Here is a 17,853-nt window from a genome sequence, read left to right as displayed (position 1 = left end):
TCTTCCTCCTTTTTTTATTAAAACATTTGGTCAAACTGGTACTTCCTGCAGTGCTAACAAATGCTGGTCCTTTTACAGCTTTTGACCAAGCCCTTGAATTCCGTAAAAACAGAACTGTTCCTAGTAACTGGAAAACAGAATTGAAAGAAGACAGCTCCAGCAGTGAAGCTGAAGAAGAGGAAGAGGATGAAAAAGAAAAAGAGGATAACAGCAGTGAGGAAGAGGCAAGTGAAGTTAGTAAAAGGCATAGATACACAGCTGATAAAAATTAGCAAGACTGTAATATTTAAGTAGGTCTTTTTAACATTCGGTAACATTTAACATTAACGTAGGCAACATTGTTAACATAGGCAACATTATTGCCTCTCAGCTTTCAAAATCTTTATTCAACAAAGATCAGTTAATGTGAAAATATCAACTTGAAAATCTAACAAATATCTTTGAGTCATTAAGCAAAAAAAATGTAGTCAAAAGGCTGAGTCATTAGGGACCAATTAAAAACCAGAAATTAAAAGTCAAAGGAAGATCCTGTTCTAGAATCTTTCCCATGCTGATCTTAATGCAGTGGCAGAAGGGGTTGCAGTACCTACCAGGGACTGAGCAGATGAAGGGTGGATATTGGTGTCTGCTGTCACATGCTTATTGTTTTTTCTAAAAGAAAAAATGTTCCCTTTACTTGTGTGTATTTCTAAATGGAACTTACCTGCTAGCTGTTAAAGGTCTGGCTGTCTTCTAACTGGGAAGATCTGTATAGCTAAAAAAAATAATTAAGTTGTTTCTGATAAAGGATATGTAGTGCTTAAATTATTTTTGATAACTTTAAAACAAAGATCTCTTTCTGTTTATTTTTTTTTGAAAACATCAGCAATTTATGTCTTGCAACTGTATGTAAATCCAGACTGGCCTTTTCTTTGCACATGCTGTTTCAGTATTGGAAGGCAAACAAGTTTTTTTTTCAGTGATATAGAACTTCGGCTTTCTTAGGGTGATATTAATTCCTGGGCTGTAATGTTAGTCATGGCCCAGATGGGTTTCCAGTTTGTAGTTCACTCTCCCTCCAAATAAAGAGTTGTTTGCCCTTCTATAATGATGCAGTGTATTGTAGCATGCAGAAGGGTGTAGTTTCCCTCTGTAGTTTGTCTTGCATCTGATTTATTGTATATTACGACAGTGTTGGTTTATTTTCCCCTTTGTGGCCATGGAGTGAGTTCTGTGTGTGCTAAAATCATGCTATTGTAAATAGCTGCTCACATAAATGATGATAAACTTTTCTCCTGGTTATAGAGCTGTTACCCCAGTACGTACCTGTGACTCACCACACATTCCAAGCTACAGGGAAGTTTGCTACCTTTTACACAGGAGCTCCATCTGAGGAGGCAGCTCTAAGCCGTTACTGACCTGTGTTCTTGACATATTTGAAAAAATAAACCAAACTAGGTTGGCATGCACTGCTGTTGTCTCTTCCTCCCTTGTGTCTCTGTCACCCTGTCCTCCTTCCCCTTCTACCTTACCCTTTCCTGCCCCCAAATTGCTGTGCTAGGCCTACAACTTTAGGTCCTCTTGTAAAGCAGATATTGCAAGTAGTTTGCACTGTTCTTTCCCTGCTTCTAGCTGTAGAAAATGGAGTTTACTGGTTTTGGAGTGGTGAAAAGTAAGAGATTTTGAAACCTTTAGGTAATTACCAAGAAGTCTGAGTTCTTGTACCTCTGTCATACCCTGGTCTACTGAAGAATTGCTTCACTACGAGCTATCTCTCTGGCTACCCTGATGTAAAGAAGCAAAAGAGCTTTCAATCAAGGCATTAGCCCATGCACTCCTCTTCCACCTTTCTTCTCTCTTTCATCCTGGAAGTATGGAGACCCAACTCATGCTTGGTTTTCTAATTATCTGTTCTTTCCTCCCAGCCTCCTGTCCAGAAAAAAATGAAGACAAAAGGAAAGAAGAAAATTAGTGGAAAGAACTTTATTTCACAGCTGGCTGTGAAGCTGGTAGAGGGACTTTTGAAACTTTTACTTCCTCTGTATTTTCTGGTGGTGCTCAAAATCTGTATCTGCCCATTATCACTTTTTCTCTCACTGGGGTTTGAGAGCTGTTCTCTAATTTGTTATGCAACTGCCAGTAATGCAAGACAAAAGGAAAGAAGAAAATTAGTGGAAAGAACTTTATTTCACAGCTGGCTGTGAAGCTGGTAGAGGGACTTTTGAAACTTTTACTTCCTCTGTATTTTCTGGTGGTGCTCAAAATCTGTATCTGCCCATTATCACTTTTTCTCTCACTGGGGTTTGAGAGCTGTTCTCTAATTTGTTATGCAACTGCCAGTAATGCGGTAGAATGAAATTCCATCAATAGTGAATTGCAAAGGGGAAACTGAACTGGGTTGGGTCTTAAATGGTTGTTACGGTCTTTCTCTCAATCATCCTCCCTTGGAGAGTGTGGCTCTGGCATACCAGAAGATGGTGTTCCATGTTCTATTCATTCATTTCTTTATTTTAAGATTTGTTGGGAGACTGCAAAGGTGTGAAGTAAAAACTTTGCCACCTCTCCAAGCTCATGAGTTCATTCTGCCTCTTCTTTAGGCTTACAGGAGATTATTCAGCTCTGATCAAAAGTTATAAAGCCCAGTTTGCAAGGGGCTATGCTCTGCTTGGTATTCTGAGAAGCAAGGAGTACTTCCTTTCGCTCAGCACAATTCCTGAACTTTCAGAGCAGGTTCATATCCAGCCATGGGCATGGTGAATGTCCCCCCTGCCAGTAATGCAGTAGAATGAAATTCCATCAATAGTGAATTGCAAAGGGGAAACTGAACTGGGTTGGGTCTTAAATGGTTGTTACGGTCTTTCTCTCAATACATCCTCCCTGGAGAGTGTGGCTCTGGCATACCAGAAGATGGTGTTCCATGTTCTATTCATTCATTTCTTTATTTTAAGATTTGTTGGGAGACTGCAAAGGTGTGAAGTAAAAACTTTGCCACCTCTCCAAGCTCATGAGTTCATTCTGCCTCTTCTTTAGGCTTACAGGAGATTATTCAGCTCTGATCAAAAGTTATAAAGCCCAGTTTGCAAGGGGCTATGCTCTGCTTGGTATTCTGAGAAGCAAGGAGTACTTCCTTTCGCTCAGCACAATTCCTGAACTTTCAGAGCAGGTTCATATCCAGCCATGGGCATGGTGAATGTGGATAGGTTTGTACCTATGCAGGTTGACATACAATCTTTGTATAGTGATAATACTGTCACTACTTTTAGGTGAATAATTCACAGTCTTTATTTACAGTGTTTGTAAATATTTGACCTTGTACCCTTTGTACACCTTCTCTCTAGCTCCTCTTAGTTGCATGGGATGTTGTATGAGCTAGTCTTTCCATGTGCTAGACATGATCTCATCTCAGGCAAATATTTTGGGATTTACTGTGACATCTCTTGTGATAATTTCTTTTCCAGTATCCAATGTTTCAGCCACCTGCTGAACTAGGAGGTTTCTAAAACAGAGTCAAAATCTTTTTTTTTTTTCCTCTCCCCCCCCCCCTTTCTTCCTCTCTCTCCTCAGTGGTCAGCGGCATGTGTGCCTTCTCTCCACCTGCCTTTGAGCAGTTTCTGCAGGCTCCTCCCTCTCTTTTTTTTATTACTAGTTTGTGCCTGTAACCTCCTGGCTATCAAGCAGCATCTCTTCTCAAACAGGACCTGTGGGCCTGCTCTTGGGACTTTGTTATCCACCTGCAGATTGTCGTAGTGCTTTCCAGGACATGAAAAATTTTCACTGGTGGCCCTCAGGCCATCCACATGGTCCTAGTACCCATGAACCAGGACAAAAAAAAAGCGCTTTTACATATGTCACTGCAGGCTTCATATATAGATGCTCCTATCCTATATGTATAGTCACACACAATCCTATAGATGCACATATATATATATCATATCTATATAGATGTTCTTATCCTATATATATTCACACACTCTTATAGATATATAGATGCTCCTATATAAACATATATCTATATAAATATATAGATGCTCTTATCCTATATAGATAGGAGTTGACATGCAAATCCTTTCTACTTCTCTTCTAAGAAGAGAAGTTGCCTTTCTTTTTTCTTTTTTTTTTTCAAATGGAAGAGACTGGAAAACGGCCTTCCTTTCCTTTACTAAATCTGACAGTAGGTAAAAGAGTTGACAAAGACTCTTTCTTCTAGTGCTGGGCTATAATACTGTGTGAATTTTATGTGTTGCAAAAAGCATGTTGCTGCTTTTCTGGGTTTCATTATCATACATATAGGCCACTTTCTTTAACCTTTGACAGAGACTGCAGTCACCTGCTAGCACTATGGTTGTCTAACTTACAAATAAGCAAAGATGACAAGAGTATGACGTCTGCTTCAAAGCATTATCTAGGAAACCTTGTCAGTCTAGCTTCTTGATTATTTAAGAGATTCAGTAAATGTTCGGAGATTATTAACAGATATTACTATCATAGTATAATATGTACTGATTTTGTAGAGATTCTGAGAAAGTGAAAATGCTTTTCAGAGGCATGCAGGGTCTTAAGCTTTCCCCCTTAGCACACTTTTTAAGAAAGTTGGTTTGGTCTCTATTGGGAAAATTAATAAGGAGTATCCACTTGCCATTCTGGCACCTCTGTGGATTATCACGTTTGAGACGTAAGAGTACTCTTCAGGCATTGGATCTTATAGTGAGTAAGGAGTGGCAGTGTTTTATTCGGCCTCTTCATCACCTTTATTTTAGTTCCCCTAATACTTAGAAAGCATACATTCCTTCTTAAAAGCTTTGTTGGGTTTCCTGAAGGTTTAGTTCAATGACACCCCCCCTCCCCTGAATGCTCTGTGGGAACACTTTCTTATGGCAAGTGTCCTCTTGTTGGTGAGGAACATGAGAAACCCAAGTAGGTGCTCATGATCTCTATGCTATGATCCAGTGTATGCTGGTAAAAGTCCTTTCCCAAGGACCTGTCATGTGAGATTAAAACAAACTCCATAACTGTGTCTATTCACTCATATTCAAGCTTTATGATTGCAAGCTGAATCCTTTGCTTGCTTGCAGTGTTTCCTTTACCACCTTTGCCTGTGAAATGTGAATGTTCTTGACCAGGTGTTTGTCTGTACTATATGCAGGGCTGCAGCATCACCTCATACGTATCGGTGAGGAATTGCTAGATATGCCTGATCTCTGATGCCCCCGCCCCGTGAGGATGTATTTAGTATACTGGTTGCAGTTCTCTACCCAGCCTGTCCTTCTTGCTCATTGAAGTAGCCTGCTCTGAGCTCTGCTGGTATACTAGGTACCAGCTAGATGTTCATAGTGTAATGCGCCTGACAGAGACTTTCCTCTTGCATTGCCTTTGCAAGACTGTGGAATATTTTCATTGCATTTCTGTTGATAATTATACCTAAATGACAACTGTTTCAGCGTATTGTGAATACTGGTTCTTCATGTTTTGCCTGTTTGCTCTGATTATGTCTTCCAAGTGCATTTAATGGAGAAGGGGAAGTATAGAATAAGAAAAAAAACTACTTGCTGGTAATGGTTAATAGCCTTCCTTGACCTTATTTTCAACCATCCATCTCTTTATTAAATAGCTTCAGCAGATGTTGTGGGTTTTTTCTTTTTTTCTCTTTTTCCTGTTGTGTTTAATAATGATATTCTGTTTCTTTTGATTTCTCAACTGTCTTGCTATAAATTTAAAGACAATATGTTTTGTCCCCTTGCTTCAGGGTAGGTGAAGCTTTAATATTTAGTACAAGGAGATTGTTGAAGAAGGGAAAATATGAATTATGAAAATACACTAAAGAAAAATAATTTCTTTTAGATTTACTGAATAACTTTTATTGGTTATTTTTGGAAACTTAACAGGTAGTACTAAAAAAACTATGCAGAAAATTAATCTAGTTACATTTGGCATATTGTTTTGAAGTAGCTTAGTCATCAGAATTTCTAAGAATTCTGATTATGCTAATATCTTACTGCTACTGGTTGTGGCAAGTCGCATTTCCTAAGGAAATTATGAGGTGTTATAAAACAAGCCATAGTGCTTTGTTATGAAACTCTACTGTTTATTAATCTAAGTAAATCTAATACAAAGGTTTATCAGTGCAATGAACTGAACATCCAAAATATCCATTGTTATTTCAGTTCTGGAATTGATCCTGCTCACCACGCATTCAGCTGGTACGCCATGGCAGTATGCGTGCAGTGCCATTGGCTGCGGTTTGCCAGTACTGTGGATTAGAACTCCTAAGAAAGTGCAAGCACCATTTTCTCTTTCACTTCATCCATGAAAGTGATATAGTGTATCCAGGCATCAAGGAGTCACTTAGCTGCAGTAGAAATAGGCCTGAGATTTCTGATATAATCTCTTGATCATTAATAGTGGTGTCTCCCAGACTTTCTGTGTAAATGGACAAAATTGAGAATACATCTTGATTTATGATATCACTTATGATGCTTCAGTGATCAGTCAGAAATCCAACTTCAATGTCTTTACAGTTATTGTTTTATATATTTTGAAAAACTGTTTGTAGTTTACAAAACTTCACTTCCATGTGGCATAGCACTGAGAGCATGTGTCTCTTTGTATAGTATCCTGTTGCTGACTACAGTAAAACAAACTTGAACATTTGAACCTAAATTATCACTGCCGTGTGTTTCTTAATGAAAGACTGTAACTCGAAGTGGTGATAATTTTCTCGTGTGCATTACTTTAAACAGGAGGAAATAGAGCCGTTTCCCGAAGAACGAGAGAACTTTCTTCAGCAATTATACAAGTTCATGGAAGACAGAGGTAGGCATTTTAATCTTTGACTTGTAGAAGCTGAAGATAGATGTATTGTTTAGCAGTACTTTAAAGAATTGAGTCTGTAAACCAGTAGTGCTTTGCAGTTCAGTTTTGGAAACAGTGAGACTGTATTCATCACTTCTGACTTCCCTGCTATTTAGAAGATAAGTCTGTCACTTGACTCTTCTCCTAAAATACAGTCCCTTATTCCTGCTTTCAGAAATAAATGGATAGTACCTCATATATCCTAGTATATTTTCTACTGTGTACTTACAGTGTGTATAATCAAACATTTAATATCCTCAATCATATTAATGTATATGCTCAGTTTAATAACTTTAAAATACTTAAATGAAATTTAACCACCCCCCTACTTCTTAGGATCATGGAAAAAAGCATTTACTTTGTGCTAGATTTCTTGTGTGAATCCTGATCACTTAAATGCATAAGCATTATCAGTAAGGTAGATTGAAATGTTTTTAAAAGCAAATGCCATTTATTATATTAATTCTTTACCAGGTATTTACACACTGCAAGAAAAATGCAGTGTCTGTGGAGGCAGGGGTGAAGGTGTTTAAATTAGTATTATAATTAGTTAAATTAGTATCTTTTTAATTACATGTGAAGATGAATTGAGGAACTGTTTACAAAAGATGACAATGTGGCAGCTACTGCTAGTACAGTAGCATAGGAAGTTTCAGCTCTTTGAAGCATTGTGGGATTTGTTTCCTGGGTAGGTTTGGGGTGGTTTTTTTTTTAGAAGTAATTATTTCAGCGGATGAAATAAAAATATGTATAATATAGCAAGAAAAGCTAGGCTGGTATTTTTAGAAGTAATTATTTCAGCGGATGAAATAAAAATATGTATAATATAGGTAGCAAGAAAAGTTGCATCATTTGTGCATGTTCGGTAATATATGGAAGAATGCGTATGTATGAATTAAATTACATTACTGAACTACAGGGAAAATGGGTTTTAAAGACTTGAGTTTGTTTAGTTTCATGAAGAGAAAGTACCAGATGCATGAGGTGGTGAGAGGGAGGAGTTTACAATACTGTATTTAATAGTGTAGTAGTGCGTATGATGTGGATTTCATGTTATTCTGAAAAAGATATTTTGAAAAACTGTAATAACTGTCTTTGTTCACAGGGACCCCTATTAACAAACGACCTGTATTGGGATATAGAAATTTGAATCTCTTCAAATTATTCAGACTTGTACACAAGCTTGGAGGATTTGATAATGTGAGTATTAGTATGATGAGTATTCCAGAGCCATAAAATCTGAGGATGCTGTTTATTCTTGTTTAAGTAGTGATAAGGAAGAATCTTACACAGGAGCTGTAGTCATATGAAAACTGAATACTACAGCTACGTAAGACACCCTGTAGCTCTGAAATACATGCTTTAATGGGAACTAGAAACGAATTACACTCTAAATAAATTACACATCTACTCAGCGTGTTTAATTATTGCTGCATAAAATCAGCCAGCATGTGTAGTTTTGTGATATTTCAAGAAATGTTTGTCTGATAAAGTTGTTACCTCACAAAGTGAAAAGAGACGCTGTTCAATAAAATCTCAAAGGCCAGTCAGCTAGTTTAAGGTCTGATGTGAGGCCCTTAACTCCTATCTATTCTGGGCAATATATAGAAGAATGTGCTGACTGGGATTAGTGGGATTGGTCCCGGAGCAGTAATTGAAGCATATGGAATTCATGGCCAAGCAGATTCTGTTACTGCTTTGGACTGCTTCCCATAAACTTAGCCTGTCGGCTGAGTTTGTGCAGTGACACCTTTCTGATACTCGAGAGGATCTTGTACTTGGGTGTTGCAGTACATCTGCTTTACCTTCACAGATAGTTAGAAATGAGCGTATCCCACTGTAACAAAACTTCGACACCAAAGGGCATATTAAGGACATAATGAAAGACTTGTAGCCACTCTATCTGGTGCAGTACTGCTAGGGCTGAGTACTGTTAATGCTTTGAAAGAATTTTTTCTTTCCAATTCAATTAAAATTCTAGCTCTGATAGTTAAGAATTACTTTAAATATAAAATAAAAATGATGTACTGATTTTTTTGATCTTTTTATTTTCTTTCCTTTGTTTTATTACCACCTGGAGAGGAAAGCCTGCTGTGGCTTACTGAAATGCAGAAATGCTAAATTGCTTAAAGTAGTTACATTAGACTACAGTTTGCATTACCATGAAATACTGTGTGTGTGATACATAGTAATTTTACAGATCAGAGGAAATTACTTATAATTATTTTCCAGAGTTGTAAACTTTGTCGACTTAATCTTTTTTGTGTCAGTGAGTTAATTCAAAAAATGTGACTTCATTTTCTTTAACAGATTGAAAGTGGAGCAGTGTGGAAGCAAGTTTATCAAGATCTTGGAATCCCTGTATTGAATTCAGCTGCAGGATATAATGTTAAATGTGCATACAAAAAGTAAGTAATAAAGCTATGAAGTTTGTGCTAAAACAGCGCTAGAAAGAACTGAAGTGATCCTGTGGTAGTGGTAATATACATAAAGTCCATAACTTTTTGGTTACAATACAGTTTTTTTAGGCTTTAAACATACTGTTCATGTTTAGCTTCTGCTAGGTAGCCTGTTCTTTCTTGAAACAAACTTGCTTATCGCAAGCAATTTTTTTCTTTTAGATATCTCTATGGTTTTGAAGAGTATTGTACATCAGCTAACATTGAATTTCAAATGGCATTGCCAGAGAAAGTGACAAGCAAGCCTTGTAAAGACTGTGAAAAAGAAAAAGAATTGAAGATACGTGAAGAACCAGAGCAGGATGTAAAAGAAATAAAAGTGGATAAGGAGGAGCGCAAACAGGAGGAAGTAGCGATAGTACAACAAGAAGAAAAAAAATTAGCTGAGAATGATAATGAAAGTAAAGAAAATGATAAGCCCTCTGTTCTGGTAAAATATTTTAATGTTCATGTTATATTCTGTTTATAAAGTCAGGTGGTGTGTTGATAACCATGAATTTATGTCAAGATTGAAATCTCCATAATGGATTTAAAACAAGACAAAAACATGCTGTAAACCTAATTCAGAACAACACATTTGAGCCATATTTATCTCTAGGTGCCTGTTTTAGGGGATCACGATGTCAAAATGTCTGACTTGTTAGGAAGCAGCTGTAACATTCCACTTGTTTGGGGGCCTCCCAGGTCAAATGGAGACTAATTAGTGTGCACCTTTATCCTGATCCGGGTAATGCATGCTCACAGCTAACTACAGTGCTAATACTTTTATTTTGCTTTTAGCCATGCTTTTAAGCCCTCAAATATTGCTTTTACTTCTCCGCTCCAGTGAAACTAGTGAAGCTCTGCAAAGACCTGGGCCATATGATGTACACAGTGGTCTAATGTAGTTCAGTGGTCCAGAGACAAATGTTTATACCTTTTCAAAATCCAGTGTTGACTCAGTGAATTTAGCAAAGGAAGTCCAGGGCGGTAAGCTGTGCAAGCTTAGCAGTTCACTCTGGAAGCAGTGTAGGCTCCTCAAGTCAGTGTGCAACACAAATGTAATGTTTCTGTGTGTAAGTGGCAGCCAGCCTTGGTCTGTCTGCTGGTACTAACTGGGGTGAATACCAGGTGGGCCAGTACTGATATCTCTGCATCCTAAGTGAAAACATACCCTGTGAAATGTTCGTCTTAGTGATTGCTTTGCAGTTCAGGTCTAAGAGCTGCATGCCTGTATCACTGTGACAAAACTAGCTAGGACACTGGCTGCAACTTTGAAGTCTGTTATGTTTAGCTTGAGATTTTCGGAAGAAAAAACAGCAGAGGTGCTGTAATTTTAGAACAAGCCCTAGACTCCAGATTTTTTTGCTTGTATAACTTCAGTGTTTTTGTCTGCCTTTTCTTAGATCCTTTGTAGTTTTATTTCACCTTGTAAGTTAACTAAAGGTTTTATTATCCTAGGGAAACAAAAAAAATTTGCCAGATTCTGCGTATGCTCAGCCTGATCAAGAAAAGGACTTAAATGTAATCAAAACTGAAGATGAAACCAAACTAGAAGATAAAGAGGAGGAGAAGACTAAAGAAATGGAAAATCCTACCGTAAATGCAGATGCTGAAGAAAAAGAAAAATCAGGGTAAGTTACTCTGTTCATAATCAGCTAAGGCATCTGATGTGCGTTCATTAAATTTTACTCTTGTAATTTGAACTTCAAATGTCGTGAATTAGACTCACATCTTCCAGAGACCTATGTGTTCCTAACTTTGTCATGGTTAGTACCATTGAAGTTCATGGATCTAATTTAAAAAAAAAAAAAGGGGGGGCAGCTGAAGTTTTTACAGGGTCCAGACCTAAACATTTATAAGCTGAGTGAGCAAAAGAACATATAAAGCATAGGTGACTATTTGATTTAAGACAAAAATATTGCAGCCATTGCCAGTAGTATTTGTCTACTTAATTTTGGTACAAGTATATCACAAACGTGCGGTTTCCAGCTTTTGCTGTTGGACAGTGGTGTGCTATGGGTAACACAGGAAAAAGATGGCAGTACCTTGCATCGCTCAGTAATGGCTTTGCCATTGAGTGGGCATGATACTGACAGGAGTCTCTTGTGCAGTCCTTCAGACAGGAGTTTTGGAAGTAGGAGATTGAAGTAATAGGGATACTCAGGGTCATGCAATCGATGGATGTGTGCAGGTGATCTCTCTTCCTTTATGGAATGGGCAGGTTTTCCTGTTTCAGTGCAAAAAATAAAAACAAGCGTTTTTTGGCAGCCATGCAAAAAATACGAAGTTTACAACAGAATATAGTCCTCACTAATCTTGTGTGTTAACAATTTATATTCTTGCAATTAGGACCCTCATACAGTATGATTTCAAGTGGTAAGAACACAAAAATGGCCGTTACAGGTCAGATCAACAGTCTTTTTTAATACAGTATCTTGTCTTCAACAAAAAACAATAAAAGATGCTTAAGGGAGAAGCTGTGACAAGAGGGAAAGCAGATAATGACACCTCCTTACATTTTCACAGCAATCTGTATATCGGGGACTTTTTTTGTACTTAATACCAGCTGTTGCCTGACCACTAATTCTTTTGTTCATTCCAGCGATCTTTGCTATTTAGTAGATCAGCTGTCTTAATCTTCTGTCTAAATATCATTTACTCTTAATGCTTTTTCTGGCCCATTAAGGGTTGTGACAGAATGGCGTAGTTCAGTATATTGATTTCTGATTCATTGGTAATAGTCCTTTTTTATTTTATTAAGGGTTTTGATTTCCATATAACAGATTCTGGAAGGATCCTTCTGTAAAATGTTTTTGTCTTCCCAAATATTTTCAGTGAGATTACATTGGCAATTTCTGTAACTCAGAAATGCGGAATACAGAAAAATCAAGTTTACTTGAACGCGGTTAGAAGAGCCTTTTCTCTGTGGATGTGATTTCATTTGTATCCTATGTGAATTTTTCTTTTTTAAAAGACCAATTGCTGGAATTCGTTACATTTGCCATTTTAAAGGTGAACTAGATGAGCTGTACTGTAACAGGTTTGCTGGATTTTCAGAATTATTAAAGACCAATTTTTACAATGCTACTTTCAAAATATATAACTAAATAGATGGAAAACGTTGCACTGCTTAGAGAATAGCAGTTTTTAAAGTTCCCTAAATTGCATATTTATAAGTGTGTATTACTTTGTGTTTATTTATATGTTTGGAAAGTAGATTGACTTAATACTTACAACATTGCTATAGTAAATGGTACCTAAAATTATAAGCTGCATTTGCTTTTCAGTAATCCTTTATTGTTTGTTTGTTTTTTTTTAATCCTGATTCATGTCCATTTGGGTTATTTATGACATTTAAAAATGTTCAGAGTTTTCTTAGGTTTTTTTATTTATGAAAACAACAAAAAACTATAGAAAATACTTTTTCCTCTTAACATTCCCCAATTCATCTGATTGCAATTGAGTGCTTTGCTCTCTGCTTCTCTTTACTCATCCAGTAAAAACTTTTCTAACTAGTATTTTGTTATGATTCATGAAAGATTGTAACGAGTTGCTTAGAATAGAAAGCCTAGCTCTAAAAATAGATGTAGGTGGTGATGTGGTCATTGCTGGGGATATGTTTCAAGGAATAATTTAAACTTACTGAAATGAAACATTTGTAGCAGTTAACAGTCTGTAAGGATTTATAAGCAATGTAATAGTGCTGCTAGCGTGATTTCTTTTCCTTTCTTCCCTCAGAGATTGATGGGAAGTACAAACTGCATTTCTATCAGCTTTAAAGAGTTTTTTTTTAAAATGTCACTGTCATCCTAAATGCTAAACAATGTTTTTAGTGTTTATACCATAAAGGCATAAAGGAGTTTTGTGAGCCTGGTATGCTGGTGGGGACATTTGTTCTAGACGTTGTACTCCCCCCATCCCCAACTTTATGGGTTAGAAGTGGCAAAGGTTATATAGAGGGGGGGAAAATGCTATGGTTTCAGTTCTTTGTTGAACTGAAATACAAAATGAAAAAATGCATTTTTGTAGGTGGAAAACTAATCACACACACAAAAAATACCCAAAATGTAATCAAAATAGATCACTGTGGACTGAATTTTTGTCAGTGTATTTAAAATGTATTCCTGAAACTTTATTTAAGCTATGGACCATCTGTCTTTCACAGTCCTAACCAAATAGCCAAACAAATGAAATCTAGTATTATATAAGGCAAACAGAGTTTGCTATTTGAATTTATGTCTGTAGGACTTTGCGCATCTTCATGTAGCTTATTTGTGTATAGACACAAGGAACCAAGAGGACAGAAAAACTTACAGGTTTCTTCTTGCTGAATTTCTGTTGGGTGGACTGGATCTAATTCCCAGCTTCCAGATCTCAGGAAGTACTGCTGGTTGTTTATTTTCCAGAGGTTTTGTTTCTCTGTGTAATCCCATGTGTCTGAACCCTTTGAGATTGCTACCACTTGAATCCTGTGGTCCCTTCTGCCCAGACTTATGGGGAATCCCAACAATATGATGAAGAGGAAGAAAAGCTGAATGTGGTTCTCTTCCGTTCTTCTCCAGAGTGCCTGTTTCTTGCCTGCTTGTATATCTGTGAACACTGAGAACAGAGATTCAAAGGCAGCTTGCCCCTTAATCTCTACATGCTTTTCTTGTTTTTTCTGTGGCTAGTGGAAGATGCATGTGCTAGATATGGCTTTTTGCAACTTCTAGACATAAAACCAGTAAAAAAAGGCCAGTAATGTGTTATTTCTCATTGGTCTGTCCCAGAGGGATCTTTACAAAAATGGCTTTGTAAAACACATCCTTTTCCCTAAGGTACAAAAAAGTATTCATCCTTAGTCAATGAATAAAAAAGTTTAAAATCCTCCTTATTTTGAAGTTCCTCCTAACTTCATGTTGTGGAAGCAGTGGTCTTCAAACGTAGCATTGCATAGTCAGTGCAATTTTCCTTTGTAGCATCTAACATTAACTGTTGTAACTATTCAAAGACTTGAGTCAAAGCCAACAAATTGAGAACCAAGGGGCTTTTTTACATAATGAACAATGTAGACGGTTGAACATGCTCCCAAGAGACTGAGGCCAGGAGCCTAGCAGAGTTTTTAAAAGGTGCGGGGTTTTTAATATAAGCTAATAAAATAAAAAGTAAGTCTTCAAAAACTTCATAGTAGATATAGTTTGTGAACTGAAGTATAGGTTAATTGCCAGTTAACCAATATTAGTAAGAAAATTTTTTCCCAGATGATTAATTCAACTCCAAGGTGATTTGTTTTGTTTTTTGGTTTTTTTTTTTAAACACTTTTTTCTAGAGCACCTGGGACAGGCCACTGTCAAGAACTTTATATTGAACTGAAAGATTAAGTGCTCAGAATCCAGATAACACTTTTTTCTTTCCAGCAAAAATTTGCATCAGACTTCTATATTGGTAGTACTTGGATTTTTGAGGTGACCAAGCAAAATTCTTTGAAGTAATCCCAGTTACAGTACAGAAAGATTGCAAGGTTTTGTTCTTCTGTTTTCCTTCTTTTGGCTGAGGCACTGCCTTAACCCCTACGCCAGGAGGGTCTGCCATCTCTGGATCCTTACCCTGTCCTTTCTCACCAAGCTGTCATTTTCAGTACTCACAAATAGTTCTTACTTGGTCTTATGAAACTTCCTGGATTTATTTAGTTATTTTTCTTGAAAACTGCCTACTTTTTTATTTCCTCCAAGGAATGCACGAACAAACATTCTTAAAGAATACTTCAGAAACCTGAACACTTCTGGTTGTCTCATACTGCCGGTTTAGGTCTTCATGGTACGGTTTTCTGGGAATTGGTACTGTCATATTTCGACAGTATCAAAAGGAGAAAATGCTAAACCTCTTTGGCTAATAATCTTGAACGGAGTTAAACCATTCATTCACGTGCAAGGGAAAAATCTTAATCTTAGAGCTGTTATGTACATCATTACATGCAGTGAAAGCATTTCTCCTCCTATAAGCAGCAGGAGGGAGCTAGGAGTAATAAAAGCAGTAGTTGAGAACTAGGTTAATATGGGCATTGTTTCACGTGAAGGGTTTTACTAGGCTTATTACCCTTATAGGGTAGGGTGACTACCTGCTGTGCCTGTGCTGGTGATGGCTTCTGTTGGTACAAGAGTTAAATTTTCTGGAAACACTTGATGAGGATTTTCTGAACGGGATTATGTAATAGTCAGAAGCTCCATTTCACATATGGGAGATAACAGATTGTTGGAGGCAATGTTTTCTTCAGTTCCTTATCTGTTAAAATGACATACCAAAGCTTTATGGTGGTGAATTTAAAATGGTAGCAGGAAGGTTTTGGAGTGGAGGAGTTCTGATACAGAAGGCATGTCTTCTAGCTTCTGGATTAGCGTTGAGAACTATATATTGAGATAGCTCTCTCCAGTCTGATGTAGGTTTGTATGGAATTGATTAGCTTGGGAGAAGGGAGAGAAATGCGTTGTGTTCATTGCACAGTTGGTGTGAACATCTGCTCTGAATCTTAGACTGTTGTGTGTATGCAAAAAAATACATTTTTAAGAAGTGTACTTAGGTAGTTTCATTTATAAGAACATATTTCTATGCTCTTATTTGTGATGTGTGTTATATTTATGTGTTCCAGCTGCCTTTGTGTTGGGAAGGAAGTTTTTGTATACTCATGCTTTCAGAAACAGCCTGATTGATTTTTTTTTTTTTTCCCCCCTTAATATAGAATACGCACTGATACATATATACACGTAAGGATTGCTTTTGATACAGCAATAAGCTGCTAATGTCACAATAATAAAGTGTACAGTGACAGGGTAAATGTACCAGTCCTGTGCGTGCATCACGTTGAATGGAAGGGAGGTGTCTTTGATGTGGAAAAAAGTCATTCTGTCATCACATTTTACATATCTTATGGTCACTACAGAGGTCATTAACCATGGTAGCTGTCACTGAGACTTATGTGCGTGGGTGAGCCCTTAAAACATTCATCAAATACTAGATGTTTTCAAGCTGAGTGTGAACCAGTGCCATAAAAATGAAAACTGCTGTACTCCGAATGTTTCAAAATACTTCAAAAAAAGAAAAAAAGGGGGGGGGGGGGGGAAAAAGGCGGGAAAAAAACACTTGGCTGAATAATTTGAAGCAATAACATGAGGTCCTTTCATTTGTCTTCTCCGTAGCAGCAGAGGAAAACACTGGTTACAGAGTACACTCTTGCATGGTTGAAGTGTACTGTACTACTCTCAGACTTGATTTGAATCACATTAGTGCCTTTCCTCAGAATGATGATGAATAACTGTGCATTTATTCAGATTTTCTGTGTGTGTAGACAGAAATTTTTGGAGCTTTTATTTTTAGGTTTAATTTGCAACTTCAGAGGGAAGACAAATACTAGTGAACTTTTGGGGGTTTGTGATTTTGTTTAAATAAAGATGAGATTCTAGTGTCATGGCATAAGTACAGGTCTTAATGGCCTCTCTGCCTTAAAACTTTAGGGCATCTTAATACAGCTGGGATTGAGCAAGTCAGAGTATGAAGGAGACTCAACATCTTCCAGCTCTGTATTATGTGAAGTAGAGGTTAAATAATGCTCTAGGATGAGAAAAAGGGAGGGAAACAAAAATAGAAGCTAATTGCTAAACTTGAAGTGTCAATTACACTGGAGTTTATTTCTGCTAGTGGTTCAATTAACTGTAATGACTTAATTGAACCAATAATTGAAATAATCTTGCTTCCTCAAGTTTTAGAATAACCCCTGAAAAAAATAATCTTGCATTTGCCATCTCACCTGCTGTGCGTGCCAGCATGGTGTGTCAGGGGAAATGTATTGGAGTAGGGTTAGGTTTGCTGCAAAACAGGGATACTAGGAGGCAGATTTAATGCTCCAGATCACACCCTGTCTCATAGGTTTCACCCGGGCTTTGTGACAGTGCTGTGGTTAGTGCCAGAGACTGTGGGTTGAAAGATGTTTGCATGATATTGCAGTTCCTTTAGTGGTGTAATAGCATGTGCTATTTCATCTGTTAACAACATCTATTTGTTGATATACTTACCCTTATTATGGGCTTGTTGGCATTAAATCTTTATATTGACTGAGAATTACCTGCCACGTGTGTATTTTTGAACATTTGCAGTATTTTTAGCCTTTTAACAATTTCACAGTGCCCTTTGGAACTAATGATACGCAATATTTGTATAATCTAAACATTTTAATGGTTTTACTTTATTAACAAATATTTTTGCATTTTAATTCATTAATTTCCTGCTTCTGAAGGTTTATGTTCCCATTCCGTGGGAGACGGGGTGAGGGTATTCTTTAGTCTGCAGTTGTAATTGGAAATGCTTTTGAGTCTTCCTGATAAGCTTTGTGGTCGTACTTTGGTTTCTGGAACACAGTTACACCTGTATTGCTGTGTCTCTTGTACAGTGTGCATGCACATCTGCTGCTGTCTTGTTTCATCAGCTGCTGCTTGGGTTGTTCAAACTGTTGCAGCTTTGTGGCAAATATTGTTGGTACTATTTTTAAGTTGACAGTTATTGTCTGCTGCAAGAGGCTTGTTTGATTCTTTCTCCCTGCCCCCCCACAATGGGA

General features: G+C 37.3%; 1 protein-coding gene across 1 annotated transcript in view; it reads left to right on the top strand.

Moving 5' to 3' along the window:
• The window catches only part of ARID4B (AT-rich interaction domain 4B), a 93,869-nt gene that overhangs the window by 51,344 nt on the left and 24,672 nt on the right, over positions 1-17,853 (top strand). Inside the window, exons 10-15 of the mRNA XM_019472716.1 lie at positions 79-224; positions 6,717-6,789; positions 7,934-8,028; positions 9,139-9,236; positions 9,450-9,717; positions 10,728-10,900. Coding sequence (XP_019328261.1) covers positions 79-224; positions 6,717-6,789; positions 7,934-8,028; positions 9,139-9,236; positions 9,450-9,717; positions 10,728-10,900 — 853 coding nt within the window. The remainder of the gene's footprint in view (positions 1-78; positions 225-6,716; positions 6,790-7,933; positions 8,029-9,138; positions 9,237-9,449; positions 9,718-10,727; positions 10,901-17,853) is intronic.

This window comes from Aptenodytes forsteri, unplaced genomic scaffold (genome assembly GCF_000699145.1).
Source record: "Aptenodytes forsteri isolate BGI_AS27 unplaced genomic scaffold, ASM69914v1 Scaffold132, whole genome shotgun sequence".
NCBI lineage: Eukaryota > Metazoa > Chordata > Aves > Sphenisciformes > Spheniscidae > Aptenodytes > Aptenodytes forsteri.
Note: the sequence above shows the minus strand (reverse complement) of the source record. Positions and strands in the feature narration are given on the sequence as shown.